A 21,053-nucleotide genomic window follows, 5' to 3' on the forward strand; every position below is an offset into this window, starting at 1 on the left:
CGCTCTTTGTCCGTAGAAGGAAAGTAAGCGGCTGAGGAGGAACCGGCTCATTACCGCAGAAGCCGGGAACAGGAGAACGCGTGCGTTACCGTCACATTATCAGCAGCCATGGCCGGACACTGCGGGAGAAGCTCCACTGCCCTACTACGAGCCCTGCTGGAGGCTGAGAGCCGACCGTGCAATGCGGCGCTGCGGAGGAGCAGTAACAAGCAGCAGGGGCTGAGGTGAGAGCATTACTATACTACATTACTACTATGGCGACCACCCACATGCACCGAGCTGGCAGAGGGGGGTCGTGGCTTCCGGTTACAGCCATGCAATGTGTGGGGTGCGGGGCAGGAAGTGATAATATAACGTTATATGAAGTGTATATAATCTCCATGTATGTTATATCATGGGACCAGCATCTCCCGTAGGCCACCACTTCTTCTATTATAACTATGTATAAGTTGTATCACACTTGTGGTTACATTGTTGCACGATTATCACTATCACATGGATTAGGGTCCTGGGCAGTGCCCGCTGCTGTATACACCTCCTCTAAGTGGCATCGGGCTCTTGTATACTGCCTGGTGTAACTTGTATCTGGATGGATTGGGGCTGTCCTCTATTACTTACGTAGCACCCCCTATTGGCCTATTGGGGGTCCTATAGGTATGTTGTCCCGCTCTCTTGCCTGACACAGGTGGTCGTCTCTGATGGCATTCTGGTTATGGAGAAGTTATCCTGTGTCGGGTGTATAGATGGGCATCATTATGTAACACATCCCTGCTCTTCTTTTACATATGGTGATCCTCCATAAACCAGAACAAATCCAATTACCACCTCAATTTCTAGGAACATTAACATGATATCGGTTCCCCGTTGTTATACCACCCACCTCCCCCAGTAGTGAGCAAGGTGGGGACCGGCTCATTCACTGGTATCAGCCACGTCAGAGAATAGGCATTCGTATTGTGAGATAGTGACGTGCAGGGAGGGGCGGGCGCAGTGTGAGGATTCTTGGAACTGGCACCAGACTGCATTTTCTTTTCAAACTCGTGACTCTCATGTGACGAGGCCCCTGTAGGGGAAAGTTTTACTATTCTCACCCGATTTCTGAACATTCTGTACTGCAAAAATTTTGGCAGTTGGCTTTATTTGATATGACTTATTTTATTGGAGTCATTTCCAGTTCTGCGTGTGTTGGGGACATCAGATGTCCATAGATACAAGTTTATCATCTGAATCTATAGCCAGATGCACAGACTCTACATCACCCATATCTGAGCAAATCCTGTGTGTGCCTGAAATTTTAGACATCAACTTTAAAGCTATAGACCAGCGAAAAACAAATGTGGTCGGTCAGTGAAAAGACTGTGCACTGGTGGGATTAAGCTGAATGACCACAATGCACAGGACTCGATCACTCTAGTGATCTGATGTAAGAAATCCCTTCTGTATAAATCAGCAGCTCCATATTGTAGTCATGATTTGGTCAGTCCCTTCTATTAAAACCACCCCAAATTCTTCTTTTTCACATGAGATTTGTCATTTTGGGCTGAGTAGGTTTACCACAAGTGATACCAGCTTAATAGCAGGGTTTTCTATCTTGCACATGATATATATCGCTCCCCTGTTCGGGTACATAAGATCCATAAGCTTAATTTTTGATCCCTTTGTTCTTGGGTATTAGTTCTGTCACAGCGGTAATGTGTATCCCTCCCTGTGCAGATCATGCACACTCGGCTTGGTTGAGTGTGCATGTCTACAGGGGAGTCGGATGGAATAGCTGTCACCTCAGCAACAGTTATGTAATATATATTACCACCCATGGATCTCTACTCCATCCCTAAGACAATAAGTTCTCTGCGGAGGGTGAATTGTAGTGTGAAGTTGATCACATTTCCTGGAGGGGAAGTGCATTCCCCGTTTTCAGGACACGGTGACTCACACAGAAAGCAAGAACAATTCCTTCTGTTCTGGGAAATGCCGTTTACGCACAATTCTCCCCACCACCCCAGAGCCTGTGTGATCCTACCATAAGGTGTAGGCTGGGGGTCTGCATCCTGTAGCACTAAGCTGTGAAACCACAACCCCTAACACTAGGAGTAGTAGTATCACAGGATGCAGGACTCTGTAGGGCGTGTTCCCCTCAGTTGGCCTCTTGGAGGGGGATGGTAGAAGAGGAACGTCACAGATAATGGCTCCCATGTAGAAACTAGTCTTCCTAGTTACAAATGAAAGGAGCTGCAGGTCCACATGAAATGACCTGTGCAGTGAAATTCCAGCTGGTGGATGAAATTCTATCCCTCCGTGGCGGAGGCATCTGTGGTATTTTTACTAACGCACAAGACCTGTGACCCCCAGTGTGAATTTCATTTGACATTCCTTATATTTTACTTCTATTTCAGACATTTGAGCTCCTGCGGCATTCTGGCTTCACAATCTACACGACTACCTCTACCCTCTCCTGTACAAGTGCAGTCACGGTCCTTCCTGAATTTAGCGACTCCCTTCTTGGGAAGCAAAAGGATAGACTATACTGAATCCAAAGTCTTGGGGTAAGTAATTGAATGAGTATAATTTTAATGCAGTGGATCTCTGTGCTCTTTGTATAGGGTTTGCAGAAGGCAGATATCCTAAGGCTGGGGCCAGATTGGAAATACTGTTTTCCTTGCAGGATATGAGATGTTATGTGCCATAAGGGCTGCCCTCTATAGGAAGCCAAAACTGTGCAGAACAATATGAGCTTTTCTGACTATACAAAATATCTAAAACCTATGTCCTGTCTCTTTTTATTACAGGTATTCCATAGATCAGATGTTTGACATTGTTGCAAAAGTGGAAGACTACAAGATGTTTGTACCTTGGTGCAAGAGTTCGAAAGTCCTGTCCTCCCGCAATGGTGTGACCCGCGCTGAGCTGGAGGTGGGCTTCCCACCCATCGTGGAACGCTACACATCTGAGATATACGTTAAACCCAATCATCAGATACGGGTAAGTTTGCCTTATTTAGCCTGAGTTGTTCTAAATTGGGCAGTCATATTTTTCTTGATCTCCTTGTCTTGGCATGACCTGGGCATTCACACCCTTTGTATAAAGTGAAAGGCGGTGTAAGAGAATGACGCAGGGTTTCTGGAGAACTCTCCATGTCATTGTACTTTGTACAGCCAAACCAGTGTCTGCTACATGGTTTGAACTTTGTTCTCCATAAATCTTAGAGCCATCTACTGATCGGCAAATAGTTAGTTGTGAAAGTTCCATTGGAAACTTTCATTTAGTCAGAAGCTATAAAACAAAGCTCCTCTCCCTTTTACCCAGTTCTTAGAATACACTCCCCTTTTATATTTCATTATTCTCCTTTTTTTCTCTCTGGTACAGGCTGTCTGCAATGATGGGAAGCTCTTTAGTCATCTTGAAACAGTGTGGAGATTTGGCCCAGGACTGCCTGGACGACAGGACACCTGCACACTTGACTTTTTTGTAAGTAGTGTTTAAACTTTTTGTATGTATGTGGGTACATTTTTCATTCTGTGCATGGTTCGACATTGCATGTCCAAATCCCTGCCCGCTACCTAAAGCCAGTACATTATATTAGGGGGCATATGTCTGGGTGCACTTTGTGGGAATCATGCTACTCCCTCCCCATAGGTTAGCATTATGCTATAACGTTATGGGTAAGTCTATAGTTAATCCACTTGAAGGCGCAAAAAAAGTTGTAATTTCTGGCCGTGCACACAAGCCATGGTGGCTTTAAAGCCGTATTGAAACTACATGTCCAATAGTTTTGTAATATCTGGAGGACCTTTTGGAAGATAAAATTTACATTCTAGGCAAAGGGTGATGTACACTTTGCTCCAGATTCCTGCATCGGACTTATCGCTGTGTTCATATTTTCTTTTCAGGTGTCATTCGAGTTCAAATCTCTTCTACACTCTCATCTGGCCACCGTCTTTTTCGATGAGGTAGCCAAGCAGATGGTCACAGCGTTTGAAAACCGAGCAGCCAGAACGTACGGACAACGGGCCCTTTCAGTACAGGCAGCTAAGCTCCGAGTCGTGCGCTAATGAACTTCTTCACTTTCTAATCGGTCCTATGGATCGGCACACCTTATATTGTACACCTCGAAACCGGACCACATCAAGACTTTGCACAAACGTCTTTATTTATATCTTTATTTAAATGAGACCTTCTTAAATAATTAACTTATTTACAACAAAGGAAACCTATTTAATACTTTAATACTGTGCAGTTTTTGATGTAATATAAGTGATTATTGTACTGTCCAAACTTTATTTTTATGAACAGTGTGACAGCAATGTATTTTTACGCCTTTCAAAACACAATGTATGTATATAATGTTTTAGGGAAATTCAATTTGTTTTTCTTTTTTTAATCTATCCAAAATAAAAATTGAACACATTTAATAGTAAAATCAGTGCGAGGCTTTTCATTAATGGTATAATGCAGTTACTTGTTGAATCAAACATGTCTGATCGTTCGTTCTCCCATAATCTGTATTGAAGTCGCCCTCTCCTATCCTTACATAATGAACCTATCTAATTTGAATGGTAAAGCTGGTTTACACTTGCTCATTGACCCTTTAAACTAGGCTTGGCAAGAATTCACACACAAGAATCTTAACAAAGTGATTACCATCAGATAATACATGTGCTGTTTAGCAAGTTACCCCTGGTGCACAATGTACACAGATAATCTGTATGCATTGCTTGGGTATAAGGTGTTGTGCATATGATGAGTTGAGACCCTAGGCACTATGTGGGATGTAACTAGATCAAATGGACCCAGTTTCTACCATCTTTTTCACAGAATGAACCTGCTTTGTTATTGTTTCAATTGTCTCCATCTTCTGAAGAGATTACCTATCTTTTATTTGGTTTTGGTACATAACACTCCCTCTCCTAAAAAAGAATGTCCAATGACAATGCTACAACAACACAATTGGGCTGTGTTAAGGGAAATTTATACAGTTTAATTCCGCTAATATGCAGATTTTCTCAAGAGGCTACTGGGGGCCCCATTAGTGTCTTGTGTTCCGCCTACCAATAGATAGATGGATAGATCCGTGGTGGTAGGTTTCCTTTAACCCAGCACAGTTCTTGGTACAACTGCATTCTATTCAGTAATGTACATTGGAGAGCACATGAACCTTTTGGCAAAAGAGAGCAGAAAGTTGTGACTATTTCCCAGCTATATGGGCTCATGGACAAGGGTGCTTTTAGTGGATGGAGCTTGGATATACTATCCATGAGCTGTGAGTGCTCCTCAATACCGCACTCTCACTTCCTTGGTTTGACACCTAAATGCATTGCTCTCTGGCAGAAGGTGGGCTGCTCCGCTGCATACTAGCGAGCCATACAGACTCTCCTTACATAGTGGGGATGAGCATACACTTGAATAACCCTTCCTGTTGGCTCATGTTACATAGATGAGAGCTCAGTTCTTCAGCTGGCAAGGGCTATATCAGCTGTGCTTAATATCATTTTCCATAATCCCAGTCTTCATCCATGCCAACACTTCACTTCTCCAGTGCCAGTCCTGCGTCCACTGAAATGATAGAAGATGGCATAATACTAATGTTACTATAAAGGTATCTGACGCTTAGGGCTCCTACGTCTTATCTAGTGTATACAGATACAGGAACGGACATGCTCTTAACCTTACACAAAGCCAATGCTGTGATTGTTTTGGGGGAGGGGTGCACTCCAAAACATCTGTTCACTAAGTGGCCCTTCTAGGATACCGTAGTTATTTCATTCTATAGGATTTATATATTACATTCTGGGTGAATATACAATACGATTATGAAGATTATTCATCCCTCACAAACTTTAATGTTCCAGCTGGAACGGCAAGTTTATTCTGGCAGGCGTCTAGTACAGACTGCAGGCGTTAACACCCCTTGTACTTCATCCAAAGAATGTTCTGATCTCAAACTAAGGCACATGAATGAACTCCGCTGAGTCCTGAGTCTTGGACATTCAAAGGTCAGCAGGAATTAGCGCGAGGGGTGTTCTGAGCTATGTAGACGGAACGTGGGGGCCAAAGGATGGGATCTAGCCCAAATCTAGAAATAGTAACCCTTAATAATTGCCAAGCGGGTCATGTTAATGCAGGTGGGTTCTGCTTTACCAATTACTAAAGTTGTCATAGAGACAATAATAATTGGGCCGCTCTTACGGAGGGAACAGAGAGCAGACAAGGAGGATTTATCTTGATGTCTGTGCCTGAGGACGCAGAAGGTTATGTAACTAATCCTGGAGATTCTCCTAGATACTTAGTGATACATGTGAGTCAGGTAAATCTGCAGCCAGCGGCTGTGCTCCAGCATTAGGACCTATCACTATTGGCTAAGGTCAGGAGGCTTGGTAATATCCGGGCAAGTGGTAGTGGAAGACAGCTGGGTGACATCTTGGCAGTGGTTTCTGCTATGCGGTGCACTGACGTCTATTTCAATTAGTGCTATTCAAAGGGCATTCTGGGTAGGTTAAGAAATACCCCAACAATTCCGTAACGTGAAGTCCCTGGCATAGACCCCGAAAATGCTATCTGTAAAAATTAGAAGGGTTGGGTGATTTTGAGTTCTGTTTATAAAATGTACATCTGGCTACAATATATAAATCAAATACTGGTCAGTCCGATTTTAGGATGTAGATGTACGCAGGCCGGTGCTTGGGGTGTCCATGTACCTTCTAATATTTCCCATATCTTCTGAAGTTGAAGGGCACTGATTAAGCAGGTCACAGAAGGCTCTATAAAGTGGATGGATTTGTTGTCTACATCCTTGGTTCTAGACACCTGTAGAAGATGTGAGTCTATCCATTTTTGGGATTAGCAATGTGATACAAAGTATTTATGAAGTAGCCTTCTACAGTCATAAAGGTATAATGGAAACAATAGTTACAACTTACACGTGACGGACATCTGCTGAAAAGTTGGATGGTGACATTTTTTGAATGCTCCACCTTTGCATTACTAACTGTATAAATTTGTCAGACAAGAACAGATGAATCATTAGCATATACAATGCGTGGTTTTTATTTTCTAAATTATGCAATAATAATGTAATACACAGGGGCCCCTAGTCAAAGTATCAAGGCCATTGTTGTCTTTTGAAGGGGTTGTCCACTTTCAGCAAATAATGGATATGCTTTGTGTAAGCAAGAGTTATAAAATTTTCCAATATGCTTTCTGTATCAATTCCTCCCACTTTTATACTTCATCTCTGTTTGCTGTAATTCTATAAATACAGAAATCAGTCCATGGTCATGTGATGTCACACAGGTGCATGAGCCCTCACAAAGAGTAACCAGAGCTGTGTGACATCACATGACCATGGATATAACGAGCTGTGCACCCCTGTGACATCACATGACCACGGATATAACAAGCCGTGCACCCGTGTGACATCACATGACCATGGATATAACTAGCCGTGCACCCGTGTGACATCACATGACCATGGATATAACAAGCCGTGCACCCGTGTGACATGACATGACCATGGATATAACGAGCCGTGCACCCGGGTGACATAACCATGGACAGATTTCTACCCACTAGAAGTAAAAATAGAAGTTTTCTATAGCAGAACAGCAAGCAGAGATCTAGAAAACCGCAAGGAATTACATTACAGGAAGTATATTGGAAAACTGTATAACTTTTCTTTACACAAATAATGTCAATTATTTTCTGAAAGTGGACAACACTTTGCTTAGTAGAGTCAAATTTATCCCCACTAAGAACAGGTTATATGCAACTTGCTGCCGCCTTTCTAACATCATCACGATAGTGACCATTTTACCCCATATATACAGTGAGTGGTCATCTGTCCGCATCCTTTTTTCCTCTGTCTGACCAGTGCACACAGTGGGATATGGATATCCTAGCCAGGGGCGTAACTACAGTGGTAGCAGCCATAGCAGCCGCTATGGGGCCTACAGTGTTCAGAAGTCTGCTACGGGGCCCTGCCTCTCCTAGTTACGTCCCTGATCCTAGCCCTCCATTGTAAGGACAATACAATGCAACAGGAACCAGAAATGAAGCTGACCATAGAAATTTGATGTATGTTGCCCAAAATCATCTACTCTGTATGGGAGCCGCCTAACTTTCCCACAATTTTGGGTTTGAACTTCCAACCCCTTTGTACTTCAGAAGATAAGCCACTACCAAAGAGAGATTGTATGGGGGTGTGAGGTAGGATAGCTGTTCTCTCTCACAGCTACTGGGACAGATCTGTGTAAATGTATATATCAGTGCATCAATGTGAACGCATAAGTGTATAAAAGTGTCTATATAAAAGTATATGGGGCTCATTTACTGAGGGTCCGCGGAAACACTATCTTCGGAATATCCAACGATTTCCGATGTGCGCCGTATTTAGAAGGGTTTTTTGTCACGTACGATCGGATTTTGGTGCATCTGTGCCGGCTTTCACACAACACAAATTTGAGGGCGGGCCGTCGGACGATCCGACGGATTCAGACAGCGCGCAGGATTTAACATGTCAAATTGTGTTTCAAGACATGCACTCACCTACACCAGGAAGAAGAAGGTGAACTCCGGCGGACCTCAGAGGGGAAGCGACACATGCAGGATATCGGGCGTCGGACTTCATCCTCGTCGGACAACGCACCTCGGGGATCGCGACAGGACCGGGTAAAAGTAAATATGCCCCTATATATTTTCTGAGGGGGTGATGGGGGCCCCATTCAGAAGTCTTTTTGTACCAAATACTTGTTTGTTAAAGTGCATTTAGTTTTTCTTGTGCAATAAATGAAACCTACAGTATAAAAAGTGAGAAAAGAAGGAGGTATAGAAAATCTCCCCTTGTGGTTGGCATCCAGGGGTTATGGAGTTCTCCATGGAAACTATATAAAGCCACCAGTCAGAGGTGCAGGGGCCATAGATACCTCTGTGCAGGCTCCATTCTGTCTATTAGCATAGTTTAAAATAATTATGGGACCTCCATAGGAGTCTTCATAGGAGCCCACTATCGACCATGAATTAAAAGTGTATAATATAGTAAGTACAATGCTGGATGCAAGTTTCAATGTAACATTTACTTAAAGTAAGCTCTTTCATTTCCATCCTGCCATGCATCGTCGCCAACCTGCGTAATATGGAAAAACAAACGCACTTGTGACGTCCAAGGTCACTTTAACTATTATTCCTGTTTTCTTCAAGGATTGAGGTGAAGAGTTTACTTTGACAAGAGGTAATGATCATTCCCCAAGTCTGAATCCCCCTGATCCCAATAAATAAATTGTAACAGGGCCAATACCTGTCATGTAGGACACATCAGGGAACTGTCCATTGTATTTCTCATAGCTATAGTGAAGGGGAATGTATTCTCATGTGGCTTGGGAATTTCTAGGGGTTATCTCACTAGCGTTTGGTCATTTTTTTTAGTGAACTGGTCCACCACTTTTAAACCTCACATGACTCAGTCTTATCATAACTAATCCTTACAAAGCTGAGATATAGGAAGCTGTTTCTCCTTTTCAGCAGAGCTCAAACATGTACAAAAGTAGGTAGCAGGAGTGCTGAATCACTTGATGAGTATTGAGGAATTATCCACAAGGCAGTAAAAGCACATGGGCAATTAAGGCTACATTTACATGGCATTTTTTCATATGCTACTATTATATACCCTGAGCGTATCCATAAACATGTATCGCTCCCTCCTGCTAAGTGATGTATATCCTCAGGGAGGTCCCGGGTTTTGTCACTGTCCTTTTAAGGACAGTCTCGTCCTCCTCTCGTCAAACCTGAACACTGACAGAAACCAATCACTGTCTGCCGCTGTTCACTCCTCTTCCCACTTTCAGGGGAGGAACAGTGGGATATATCCCACTGTACCCTCCAATGAAAGGACACGTCAGGAATCCTTCCATCATATCCTTACAACAGACGGAAACACAATGGGGCTTATTTACTAAGGGTCCCGCGGACGCATTTCTGTCGGGTTTCCCGATTTTTCGGGGATCGTGTCGGGAATTGTGTCGCACACAATCGTTTTTTCTCGCAATCGCGCCGGCTTTCACGTGACTCAAATGGGGGGGGGGGCCTAGGACAATCTGACGGATTCGTACTACGCGTGGGATTTAACAATTCAATTTGTGTCGCAAGACAATGCACTTACATGCACCAGGAAGAAGAAGGTGAACTCCGGCGGACCTGATTGGGGAAGCGACACATGCAGGAAACCGGGCACACGATCTTCATGAATCGCGGCAGATGGGCATTCTAGTGGACAACGCACAGTGGGGATTGCGCAGGGCCCGGGTAAGTAAATCTACCCCAATGTGCTTTGAGCTGCATCTTATGTATTCAGCCTTTGTGCAAATAATGGCCTTGGTGACAGCAAGTCAGATGTTAAATGCGCGGCCTCCTATCACACACACATTTTATAGCAGTTTCACTGCTCGGATCCAGAAATACCCAGATTAAGGTGGATAACCAGCGTCTTAATGTTAAGCTGCTCCGGTCTGATCAGGAGGTGGCAGGAGTCTTGACACTTGTTCGCATACGCTGCTGGGTTATGTCTTTGCCAATGAATATTGTATTAAAGTATCAGGAGGGCAAGTCCTGCTTGAACATGTTAAATCAGATGCTTTTTGTGGTGCTTAGTAATGCTTAGTCTATAGTTGGCTTGTATCATGTGAATGACAGTTTTGAAAATGACTTGGCAACCATTTAATGTCAATGGGTATTGGTCCTGGAGATTTGTACCTATGGGGCACATTTACTAAGGGTCCGTCGGACGTATTTCTGTCGGTTTTCCCGAATATTTCTGATTTGCCCTGATTTGCACAGGGGATTTTGCTGCACGCAATCGGATTTTGGCGCATCGGCACCGGCTTTCATGCAACACAAATCGGGGGGCGTGGACGTCGGACAACCCGACTGATTCAGAATTTAAAATTCAAATTGTGTTGCAAGATCAGCACTCACATACACCGGGAAGAAGATGGTGAACTCCGGCGGACCTGAGCGGGGAAGTGAATCGCGGCAGCTCAGAATCCTCGTTGGACATTCCGGATCGGCGGCGCCAACGGGACGGGTAAGTAAATGTGCCCCTATGTGTATGCATTATCATTTATAGATGCTTGAAGGCTCACTGAGGTGATCAAGCTCAATGTTTCCTACTGTCTTTCCCCAACCAAAAAAAAGGTGTCTTATATTAATTTTTGCTCCTAAAGAGCCACTAGGTGTTATTTTCCGAGGATGTCTTACTTTCCATGAAAAATTATTCACATTTATTCTTCAACAAAAAAATCTACTTCTCTAATATCCTTCTAACTGTCCAAACCCTGTATTTCATGCTGAATTTTTTGTGCCTCCATTGCTATTAGAATCCTTGGCCCCAATCTCTCATGTTTAGCCATAGAATTTTCCTCAATTACACCTTAATGTCTGGGTAGCTGCTCGTAGCACATTTACAGTGTAACAGTCAGTGATTTTATCACATGAATTTGTCACCCATGTATGGCACAACCTCTTGTTGTATCTAAATGATCCACTAATACTAATGTATGGGGGGAGGAGGGGGGGGGGGCTGTAGCAATGGTTGCCGCTAGGTCTTATTTCCAGGGGAGGTCTTATTTTAGGGGAAATATGGTATTACATCTATTAGGAGCAGTATTTCGCAATACACTGCATTGGCAGGGGTGTTGCACAGGGATCCTCTATATGGACGGTAGGGGCTGAGTGCAGGGATCCACTATATGGATGACAGGAGCTGAGAGCAGGGATTTTCTATATGGATGGCAGGAGCTGAGTGCAGGGACTAGTTAGCAGTGTTCCTGGCACTATCTTGGCACTGGGTGCATATTGGTATCGAGGGCATGTGAATGAAACAGCTGTGCTGCACTTAGCGCTTCCCATATGTCTAGCTCTCCTATCTATCACAGGTTTAAGGCTGGCTATAGTTACACAATGCCTGTATGCTATTTCCAGGGGATTTTCAAAACCACTGCCAAATATAGCCTCCCTATTTATATAATCTCTCTGTAGTTGTACCGTTCAAGGCAAACATGATTTGTCTCAGTTCACAAAACAAATTGTTCTCTTTCCATTAAAAACAATTTGTGGAGGGAAAATTGGCCTCACTCCCTGTCCCATGCTTACCCATCTTTACCCCTAACAGCAAGCCCAGGGAAAAGGAGAAACACAATCTGATAATTGATATTTCTGATATATTTAGGTTAAGTAGCTCCAAAGCTTAAACAGGTTTGGGTTTTTTTGTTTTTTTTTATTGTATTATTTCCAAGAACTATATCTATGTTGCTGTTACATTGGTTGCTTTTTTGCAAGGTGTTTTGTATTTTTCACCTATTTTAATCTACTTTTATATATTGTCTTTTGGGGAGAGGAAAGCAAAAATTGTCTGCATTATGCACCACTATCAGAAATTACTCACATTGTTGCCCCCTGATCATAAGAAATAATACCCACATTGTGCCCACTGAATAAATGCACCCCTGATGTGAATGGAATATTCCTCATGTTCTCTACGATGACGTGGAAACATCACTTGCATCACAGTGAAGACACCTTGTAACGACTGTCTTGCACCTTGTAGTGTGGTTGATCAAAATCAAGCATGGATAAACCAGGCACCATAACTGTGGTAATGGTCTGTTATTTGTTATCCATGGCCTCCTTTCTACTAAAATCAACTCTGGGGGTGTTGAGAAAGTGTAACAGCTTGTAAAGCTACAGCACAGAGGGGCTCTGGTAAGCCCTTTTGGCTCATTTGCATAATTTTTAAAGTTGGTTTTAGAAGGAAGGAGCTCATGGATAACAAGAAGATACCACAATCACGGTGTCTGGATTTATGATTTATCATGCTTGGCTTTGAGGGTAAATCTCCATAAGTTAAATTGTACCCAGGCCCGGCGCCAGCACCCGGCTAACCCGGACAAGTGCCGGGGCCCCGGGGTACTGGAGGGGCCCACTCGGGCCCCCGGGTCAGCAGGACATCTGCCCCGCTGCCCGGGAGGTTCCTTTCCTCTCTCATCACGATCTGTGTCCTCCGGACACAGATCGCGATAAGTACATGTGCAGTCACTGCTTTCCCCGGCAGGAGCTGCAGAGGCTGAAGGACCTGTGATGACATCATGGTCACATGACGTGCCGGGGAAAGCAGTGACAACACAGACCTGTATCTGTGAGGTGAGGGGGGAGAGACATAACAAGGGCCAGGGAAGGGGGAGAACATGTGGGGCTGTGTGTATACAGGGGGGGGGCAGTGTGTATACAGGAGGTGGAGGGGGGTGAGGCAGTGTGTATACAGGAGGAGGGGGGTCAGTGTGTATACAGGAGGAGGGGGGACAGTGTGTATACAGGGGGAGGGGGGGCAGTGTGTATACAGGAGGAGGGGGGGCAGTGTGTATACAGGAGGAGGGGGGCAGTGTGTATACAGGGGGGGGCAGTGTGTATACAGGGGGAGGGGGGCAGTGTGTATACAGGGGGAGGGGGTCAGTGTGTATACAGGGGGAGGGGCAGTGTGTATACAGGAGGAGGGGGGTCAGTGTGTATACAGGGGGAGGGGGGCAGTGTGTATACAGGAGGAGGGGGGGCAGTGTGTATACAGGGGGGGCAGTGTGTATACAGGGGGAGGGGGGGCAGTGTGTATACTGGAGGAGGGGGGCAGTGTGTATTATACAGGGGGAGGGGGGCAGTGTGTATACAGGGGGAGGGGGGCAGTGTGTATACAGGGGGAGGAGGGCAGTGTGTATATAGGAGGAGGGGGGCAGTATACAGGGGGAGGAGGGGGGGGCAGTGTGTATACAGGAGGGGGGATGTGTACATGGGGATGAGGGGCCGTGTGTCCACGCGGGGGAGGGGGGGCAGTGTGACTACTGGAAGGCGGCCCATAAAGGGGCCCACTAGAGCTCTGTCGCCCAGGGGCCCACTAAAACCTGGAGCCGGCCCTGATTGTACCTTTGCCTTAAACAGCTCTAATCTCACCTGTGGAGTGACATGGGACTTGTGATATTAAAAAGTTTTCCATGTCAAAGGTGGTAGTGATGCTTGTATATGTGCAGGGGCACAGGCTAGACAGCAGACTAAGGCCTCATACACACGTCCTGGAGAGGCAGACGTGAGCTATCCGCAATGACAGCAGGTAGCTCACGGCCGCCATAGACATTGTGAGGGAGATTTATCATCTAGTTTCTGAGGTAAAACTGTTCTGATTGCACATAGAAACCAATAAGAGCTCAGCTTTCATTTTATAAACAGCTGTGGGAAAATTTAAGCTGAGCTCTTATTGGTGGCCATAGGCAGCTAGCACTGTTCTGCTCTGTATCTCCCCACACTGTGTCCTAGCTGTGTGGACTCTCCACAAAAGATTTAGCAGGACCTATACCTGCCTTGATTTGCGGAGCGGGCACTTAGCTCACTGCTGCGGATGTGTGCATGGAGCCTTAATCATCAATGAACATGTGTACCCTAGATGGGGTTGCAGGCGATTGAAATTAAAAATTGAATGAGACTCCTGGAAGACAAGGATTCTCTTGCGATCTTAACTATGGTAAAATATCTGTAAATATAAAAAAAAAAATTTATCATACCGTATATACCGGCGTATAAGACGACTTTTGAAGACAGAAAAATCTTCTGTCTTCTCTGGGGTCGTCTTATACGCCGGTAATCGTCTTATACGGCGGCATGGAGAGGGCTGAGCCCTCTCCATAGCCGGTAAGTCTTTGCTGCATATTCATTGAACAAAAACGGGTCTATGAAAAAATAGCTGGGCAGAAGGAGCCCAGACATATAAACATCCCAAATAAAGGTAATGAACCACAAAAGCAAGACAGGATGTATATCAATGGTACAACAATCTTTATTAAATCCAAAATACAAAGATATAAAAACAATTAAAAAGCACTAAATGTGCCAAAGTCCAGCGACCAACCCTGGGCACAATGCAAGAAAAGTCATAAATAAGGTATACATACCAGGACATCAGAGCCTGGTTTGGCTCAAAGCTACCAACAATTAAATAAAGACATAATCAAAATGCAATCATGTAAGTAACAATAAGGTTATAAGTAGCTTGGCCATTGAAGCAGTGATGACAAATAGTTACCTAAAGTGCATGGTGCAATCGGGGAGGGGGCTGGAGAAGAGGTTCCCCACGCGTATCGCCTGTGCTAGCAGGCTTCCTCAGGGGTAGTGTGAGTGATATATGCAGCAGATATATAAAGGATAGAGGGACCCACCTCCAAATGCAGCCACCCATACAGAACGCTTCCCAAGTCGGTCACTGACGTATCGGGAACCGGGGGTAGTGTTCCGGGGACCGGAAGTGACGTTTCGGGAAACCGGAAGTGACACTGCCAGCCGACGGTGGTTACCAGGTGCGCGTGTGCAGTGCCTGATGTGTTTTTGTGAATGAAAACAATATATGATAGTACAATGTCAATAGCGCATGCGCAAAGAAACGATACAGAGGCGCCGCCGTGGAACAGAGGTAAGTATCCAGTATAAAGTATCAGTTAGACAGATACTCATCAGGCAGCGAAATAATCATTAGAGCGAATATGTCAAAGAAGTGGATACAAGGGTGGACATCAGTCATATACAGATGTTGGTATAAGGCATACAGCAGAGGATTAATCCTCATAACTTAGATTGCGGCACAGAAATTGCCGACTTACAGGAATATATTCTTATTCAACGCAAAGAAAAAGGAGCCAAAAATATAGAGGCAAGTATATCAAAAGATAGACACAGAGGTAGACATCGATCATATATAGTATGGAGCATGGGGTACAAGTATAGAAGCATAACCCCCCGTGTGGATACAAGCCTGCTATAGTCGCATTCAAGTAAATATATATACAGGCAGAGGGATAATCCTCATGACGTCGAACGCGGCATGAAAGTTGCCGACTTACAAGAATAGGTGCCACGCAAGAACAGGTGAGTAACACAATAATTTATTAAAGGTATTGTGAAAAGAACAAAAGACCCCAAGTCTGGGAAATTTTTTGCAATAGTAATAACTATGCATAAAGAAAACAGTGTGCTGGCTTGTAATAGAAGTCAATACGAGCCTAAAAAAGTAACATTAAATGTGAAAACTTAGATAGGCCAGGATTTGGTCCAAACTAAAGGTAAGTGAAAGAATTTTGTGGTACATAGAATGGTAACAGGGGTGGTGCAAAGTGAGAAAACCACAGAGAATGTGTCTATATATTCAGCTCGCTATGCATAAGAGCTTACGAGACGCGAACCTGAAAAAGATGTGTAAATGACCGATTAAGGGATGTTAAATGAAATGATACAGCACCTAGCCTATACTAGGGCTAAGTGGTGTAATAAATGCGAAATGGTGGACATGCGGTGGGGGCTGCACTGGAGATGGGTCAAGTCAGAAATAACACATATAAATAAACATAAGAAGAGAATAGATAAAGATTAGTAATTAGTCACTTTGAGAAAGTATATATGTAAATTGATAGCTACATAACCTAAAATACCTTACTTATCAATGTACAATAAGCATATTAGAACATAACAGGTATGGAGACACCAGGAGAGCCAGGCGAAACAGGTCAGATGAAATGATCAACTCGGTTGGTCAAGAAGGTGAGTAAGGGACGAGTCCTTGCATCAGATGAACGTTATCGGGTACGTGATACCGGGAGTTTTAATCTCGATCCGGGATAGGAGGCAGAGTCCAATATTGTCGATAGTAGCATATGATGATCTCAAATACAGATGGAATCACTGTGAAAATATATGTGACAAATGTGAATAAACCAAATCTAAGGAAGAGGTCCCAGGACAAATAAAAACTCTTAAGAGGACCATGTGCATGTGCATTCAAAGTGAAAAATAGGGGCATGAGATAGCGAATAGGGGGACGGAGAGGAGAAGCAGTGAGTGGGGAGAGAGTGGGACGTGAGTGGGGATGGAGGGTAGGTGTAGTGGATGGATGAGGGAGTGATGTGAATGAGGGAAGGATGAAGAGTGGAAGGTGAGATGGTGTATGGGGGAGGACTGCATGTAGGTGGAGTATGTGTTGTGAAGGGAGATTACAAATGAGGTGTGCAAGCATGGGTGGGGGTGTGGTGAATAGGCTAAACAGGGTGAGATAATAGAAGGTAGGTGTAGAGTGAGAATTAAAGATGGATGGAGTAAATAAAGACAGTTAAAGCAATGTAGATCTAGTCCTTATAAAAACCAGTAAAAAGTAAATCTTCATTAAGCCCTTTGGGTGCTAGTGTGTCCAATTGGAATATCCATTTGGACTCAGCCCTAAGTAATCGTTTGTTGGAACTGCCACCTCGGATGTTGCGGTGAACCCTCTCCAAACCACAGACTTTCAGGCCCGTATTCCTCCCCTGGTGGAAATGGAGAAAATGTGAGGCTACTGTGGTTAGGGTCTTACCATTGGTTTGGTCTCTTGCTGCTGTAGTTATCGTCGACAGATGCTGTTGAACCCGTCTTCTGAGTTCCTGGCCAGTTTGGCCAACGTATATTTTTGAGCAGGAACAGACCAAGGCATAGATCACATCTCTTGATTTACAGTTGATGTAACTTTTTAATCTGTGGGAAGAATGGTTGTTAGGGTGTACAAAAGTCTCATTGAGAACCCAGATACGATCACAGATCGAGCAGCCCCCACATGGAAACGAACCCTTCAGTCGTTGTCCCCTCCCTAGGGGTGTTGTCTGTCGCTGGAAGTGACTAGATGTCAAGATGTCCTTGAGGTTTCTTGCTCGGCGGGCCACCATCTGTGGTTTATCTGAAATGTGTGTGTGTAGCCGACTATCGCTCAGTAGAATGCCCCAATTGTTGTCCAAGATCTTGTAGACATCAGACCACTGATTGTGGAAGGTGCTGATCAGTCGAATTTTGTTATTAGGGAAGCGCACACGGGGCGTAAGAAGTGAATGTCTCTCACTGTTCTTTGCTCGAATAAAAGCTCTTGAAATGACCTTCTTGGGATAGTGGCGTGTTTTAAACCTAGTTGTCAGGTCTTTTGCATTCACCTTGAAGTCGTCTGGATTCGTACAGTTGCGTTTGATCCGCAGAAACTGTCCCACTGGGATCCCCTCTCTCAAATGCCTCGGATGAAAGCTTGTGAATGAGAGCAAGCTGTTTGTTGCGGTCTCTTTTCTGTAAAGAGTGGTTGTAAGAGTGCAATCTGTTAATTTGATGTTCAAATCTAAAAATTCAACAGAGTGTTCAGAAATCTTAGAGGTTAGTCGAATATTCCAGGGGTTCTCGTTTAGTAGATCAATAAAGAGTTGATACTCCTCCCTGGTGCCCGTCCAGATAAGCAAGATGTCATCAATGTAGCGGTACCAGCCCACCACATTGTTTTGAAATACGGCCAATGGGTACACGACCCGCTCCTCCCACCAACCCAAAAATAGGTTGGCATAGGAAGGAGCGCATCGCGCACCCATGGCCGTACCCGACAATCTTCCTTAGATTTGGTTTATTCACATTTGTCACATATATTTTCACAGTGATTCCATCTGTATTTGAGATCATCATATGCTACTATCGACAATATTGGACTCTGCCTCCTATCCCGGATCGAGATTAAAACTCCCGGTATCACGTACCCGATAACGTTCATCTGATGCAAGGACTCGTCCCTTACTCACCTTCTTGACCAACCGAGTTGATCATTTCATCTGACCTGTTTCGCCTGGCTCTCCTGGTGTCTCCATACCTGTTATGTTCTAATATGCTTATTGTACATTGATAAGTAAGGTATTTTAGGTTATGTAGCTATCAATTTACATATATACTTTCTCAAAGTGACTAATTACTAATCTTTATCTATTCTCTTCTTATGTTTATTTATATGTGTTATTTCTGACTTGACCCATCTCCAGTGCAGCCCCCACCGCATGTCCACCATTTCGCATTTATTACACCACTTAGCCCTAGTATAGGCTAGGTGCTGTATCATTTCATTTAACATCCCTTAATCGGTCATTTACACATCTTTTTCAGGTTCGCGTCTCGTAAGCTCTTATGCATAGCGAGCTGAATATATAGACACATTCTCTGTGGTTTTCTTACTTTGCACCACCCCTGTTACCATTCTATGTACCACAATATTCTTTCACTTACCTTTAGTTTGGACCAAATCCTGGCCTATCTAAGTTTTCACATTTAATGTTACTTTTTTAGGCTCGTATTGACTTCTATTACAAGCCAGCACACTGTTTTCTTTATGCATAGTTATTACTATTGCAAAAAATTTCCCAGACTTGGGGTCTTTTGTTCTTTTCACAATACCTTTAATAAATTATTGTGTTACTCACCTGCTCTTGCGTGGCACCTATTCTTGTAAGTCGGCAACTTTCATGCCGCGTTCGACGTCATGAGGATTATCCCTCTGCCTGTATATATATTTACTTGAATGCGACTATAGCAGGCTTGTATCCACACGGGGGGTTATGCTTCTATACTTGTACCCCATGCTCCATACTATATATGATCGATGTCTACCTCTGTGTCTATCTTTTGATATACTTGCCTCTATATTTTTGGCTCCTTTTTCTTTGCGTTGAATAAGAATATATTCCTGTAAGTCGGCAATTTCTGTGCCGCAATCTAAGTTATGAGGATTAATCCTCTGCTGTATGCCTTATACCAACATCTGTATATGACTGATGTCCACCCTTGTATCCACTTCTTTGACATATTCGCTCTAATGATTATTTCGCTGCCTGATGAGTATCTGTCTAACTGATACTTTATACTGGATACTTACCTCTGTTCCACGGCGGCGCCTCTGTATCGTTTCTTTGCGCATGCGCTATTGACATTGTACTATCATATATTGTTTTCATTCACAAAAACACATCAGGCACTGCACACGCGCACCTGGTAACCACCGTCGGCTGGCAGTGTCACTTCCGGTTTCCCGAAACGTCACTTCCGGTCCCCGGAACACTACCCCCGGTTCCCGATACGTCAGTGACCGACTTGGGAAGCGTTCTGTATGGGTGGCTGCATTTGGAGGTGGGTCCCTCTATCCTTTATATATCTGCTGCATATATCACTCACACTACCCCTGAGGAAGCCTGCTAGCACAGGCGATACGCGTGGGGAACCTCTTCTCCAGCCCCCTCCCCGATTGCACCATGCACTTTAGGTAACTATTTGTCATCACTGCTTCAATGGCCAAGCTACTTATAACCTTATTGTTACTTACATGATTGCATTTTGATTATGTCTTTATTTAATTGTTGGTAGCTTTGAGCCAAACCAGGCTCTGATGTCCTGGTATGTATACCTTATTTATGACTTTTCTTGCATTGTGCCCAGGGTTGGTCGCTGGACTTTGGCACATTTAGTGCTTTTTAATTGTTTTTATATCTTTGTATTTTGGATTTAATAAAGATTGTTGTACCATTGATATACATCCTGTCTTTGCTGCATATTGCAGCAAAGGCTTACCGGTAACACCCGCGATCGGTGCTAGCACCGATCGCGGGTGTTTGCACAGCGATGGCTGCCGGCAGCCTCAAAAAGACATCGGGGGGGAAATACTCACCCTCCGTTGGCCCCGATGTCCACGCTGTGCTGTCTTCAGTCTTCCGCGCCGTCTTCTTTCTTCTGCTGGGCGCCGCCATGTCTTTCCCCGGGTCGGCGCCTAGTATGACGTCAGCAGCGGCGCGTCATACTAGGCGCCTGCGGGGAAGATGGAAGACGGCGCGGACGTCGGGGGAGCAGCGCCGCACATCGGGGCCACCGGAGGGTGAGTATATAAGTTTTTTTTTTTTTTTTTAATGCTGGGCAGTGCTGTATACTACTGGGGGCAGTGCTGTATACTACTGGGGGCAGTGCTGTATACTACTGGGGGCTGTGCTGTATACTACTGGGGGCTGTGCTGTATACTACTGTGGGCAGTGCTGTATACTACTGGGGGCTGTGCTGTATACTACTGGGGGCTGTGCTGTATACTACTGGGGGCTGTGCTGTATACTACTGGGGGCAGTGCTGTATACTACTGGGGGCTGTGCTGTATACTACTGGGGGCTGTGCTGTATACTACTGGG

General features: G+C 44.5%; 1 protein-coding gene and 1 long non-coding RNA gene across 3 annotated transcripts in view; one reads left to right on the forward strand and one right to left on the reverse strand.

Annotated features, from left to right (window-relative positions):
• On the forward strand, positions 1 to 4,417 carry LOC140064644 (coenzyme Q-binding protein COQ10 homolog B, mitochondrial-like). Its single transcript, XM_072111736.1, has 5 exons — positions 1 to 224; positions 2,394 to 2,543; positions 2,787 to 2,979; positions 3,364 to 3,465; positions 3,888 to 4,417. Exons 1-5 carry the CDS (start codon positions 109 to 111, stop codon positions 4,047 to 4,049), a joined length of 723 nt encoding a protein of 240 aa, XP_071967837.1. The 5' UTR covers positions 1 to 108; the 3' UTR covers positions 4,050 to 4,417.
• Positions 3,888 to 21,053, reverse strand: part of LOC140064646 (uncharacterized) — a 27,078-nt gene continuing 9,912 nt past the window's right edge. The window contains exons 1-2 of one of the 2 annotated variants that reach the window (XR_011847790.1): positions 10,148 to 10,356; positions 3,888 to 5,550 (exon numbers count right to left, since the gene is read on the reverse strand). This is a non-coding gene — a long non-coding RNA (uncharacterized lncRNA). Of the gene's footprint in view, positions 5,551 to 10,147; positions 10,357 to 21,053 lie in introns of those variants that run through there. The other variant, XR_011847789.1, reaches the window with a different exon arrangement.

The sequence above is a fragment of the Engystomops pustulosus genome, chromosome 6 (genome assembly GCF_040894005.1).
Source record: "Engystomops pustulosus chromosome 6, aEngPut4.maternal, whole genome shotgun sequence".
NCBI classification, from domain to species: Eukaryota; Metazoa; Chordata; class Amphibia; order Anura; family Leptodactylidae; genus Engystomops; species Engystomops pustulosus.

What these genes read in the sequence shown, in the direction of transcription:
- LOC140064644 (XM_072111736.1), top strand. Translation starts at nt 109, where the DNA reads ATGGCCGGACACTGCGGGAGAAGCTCCACTGCCCTACTACGAGCCCTG. An exon ending in AACAAGCAGCAGGGGCTGAG is followed by an intron (nt 225 to 2,393) that starts GTGAGAGCATTA and finishes CTTCTATTTCAG; the next exon opens with ACATTTGAGCTCCTGCGGCA. An exon ending in ACTGAATCCAAAGTCTTGGG is followed by an intron (nt 2,544 to 2,786) that starts GTAAGTAATTGA and finishes TTTTTATTACAG; the next exon opens with GTATTCCATAGATCAGATGT.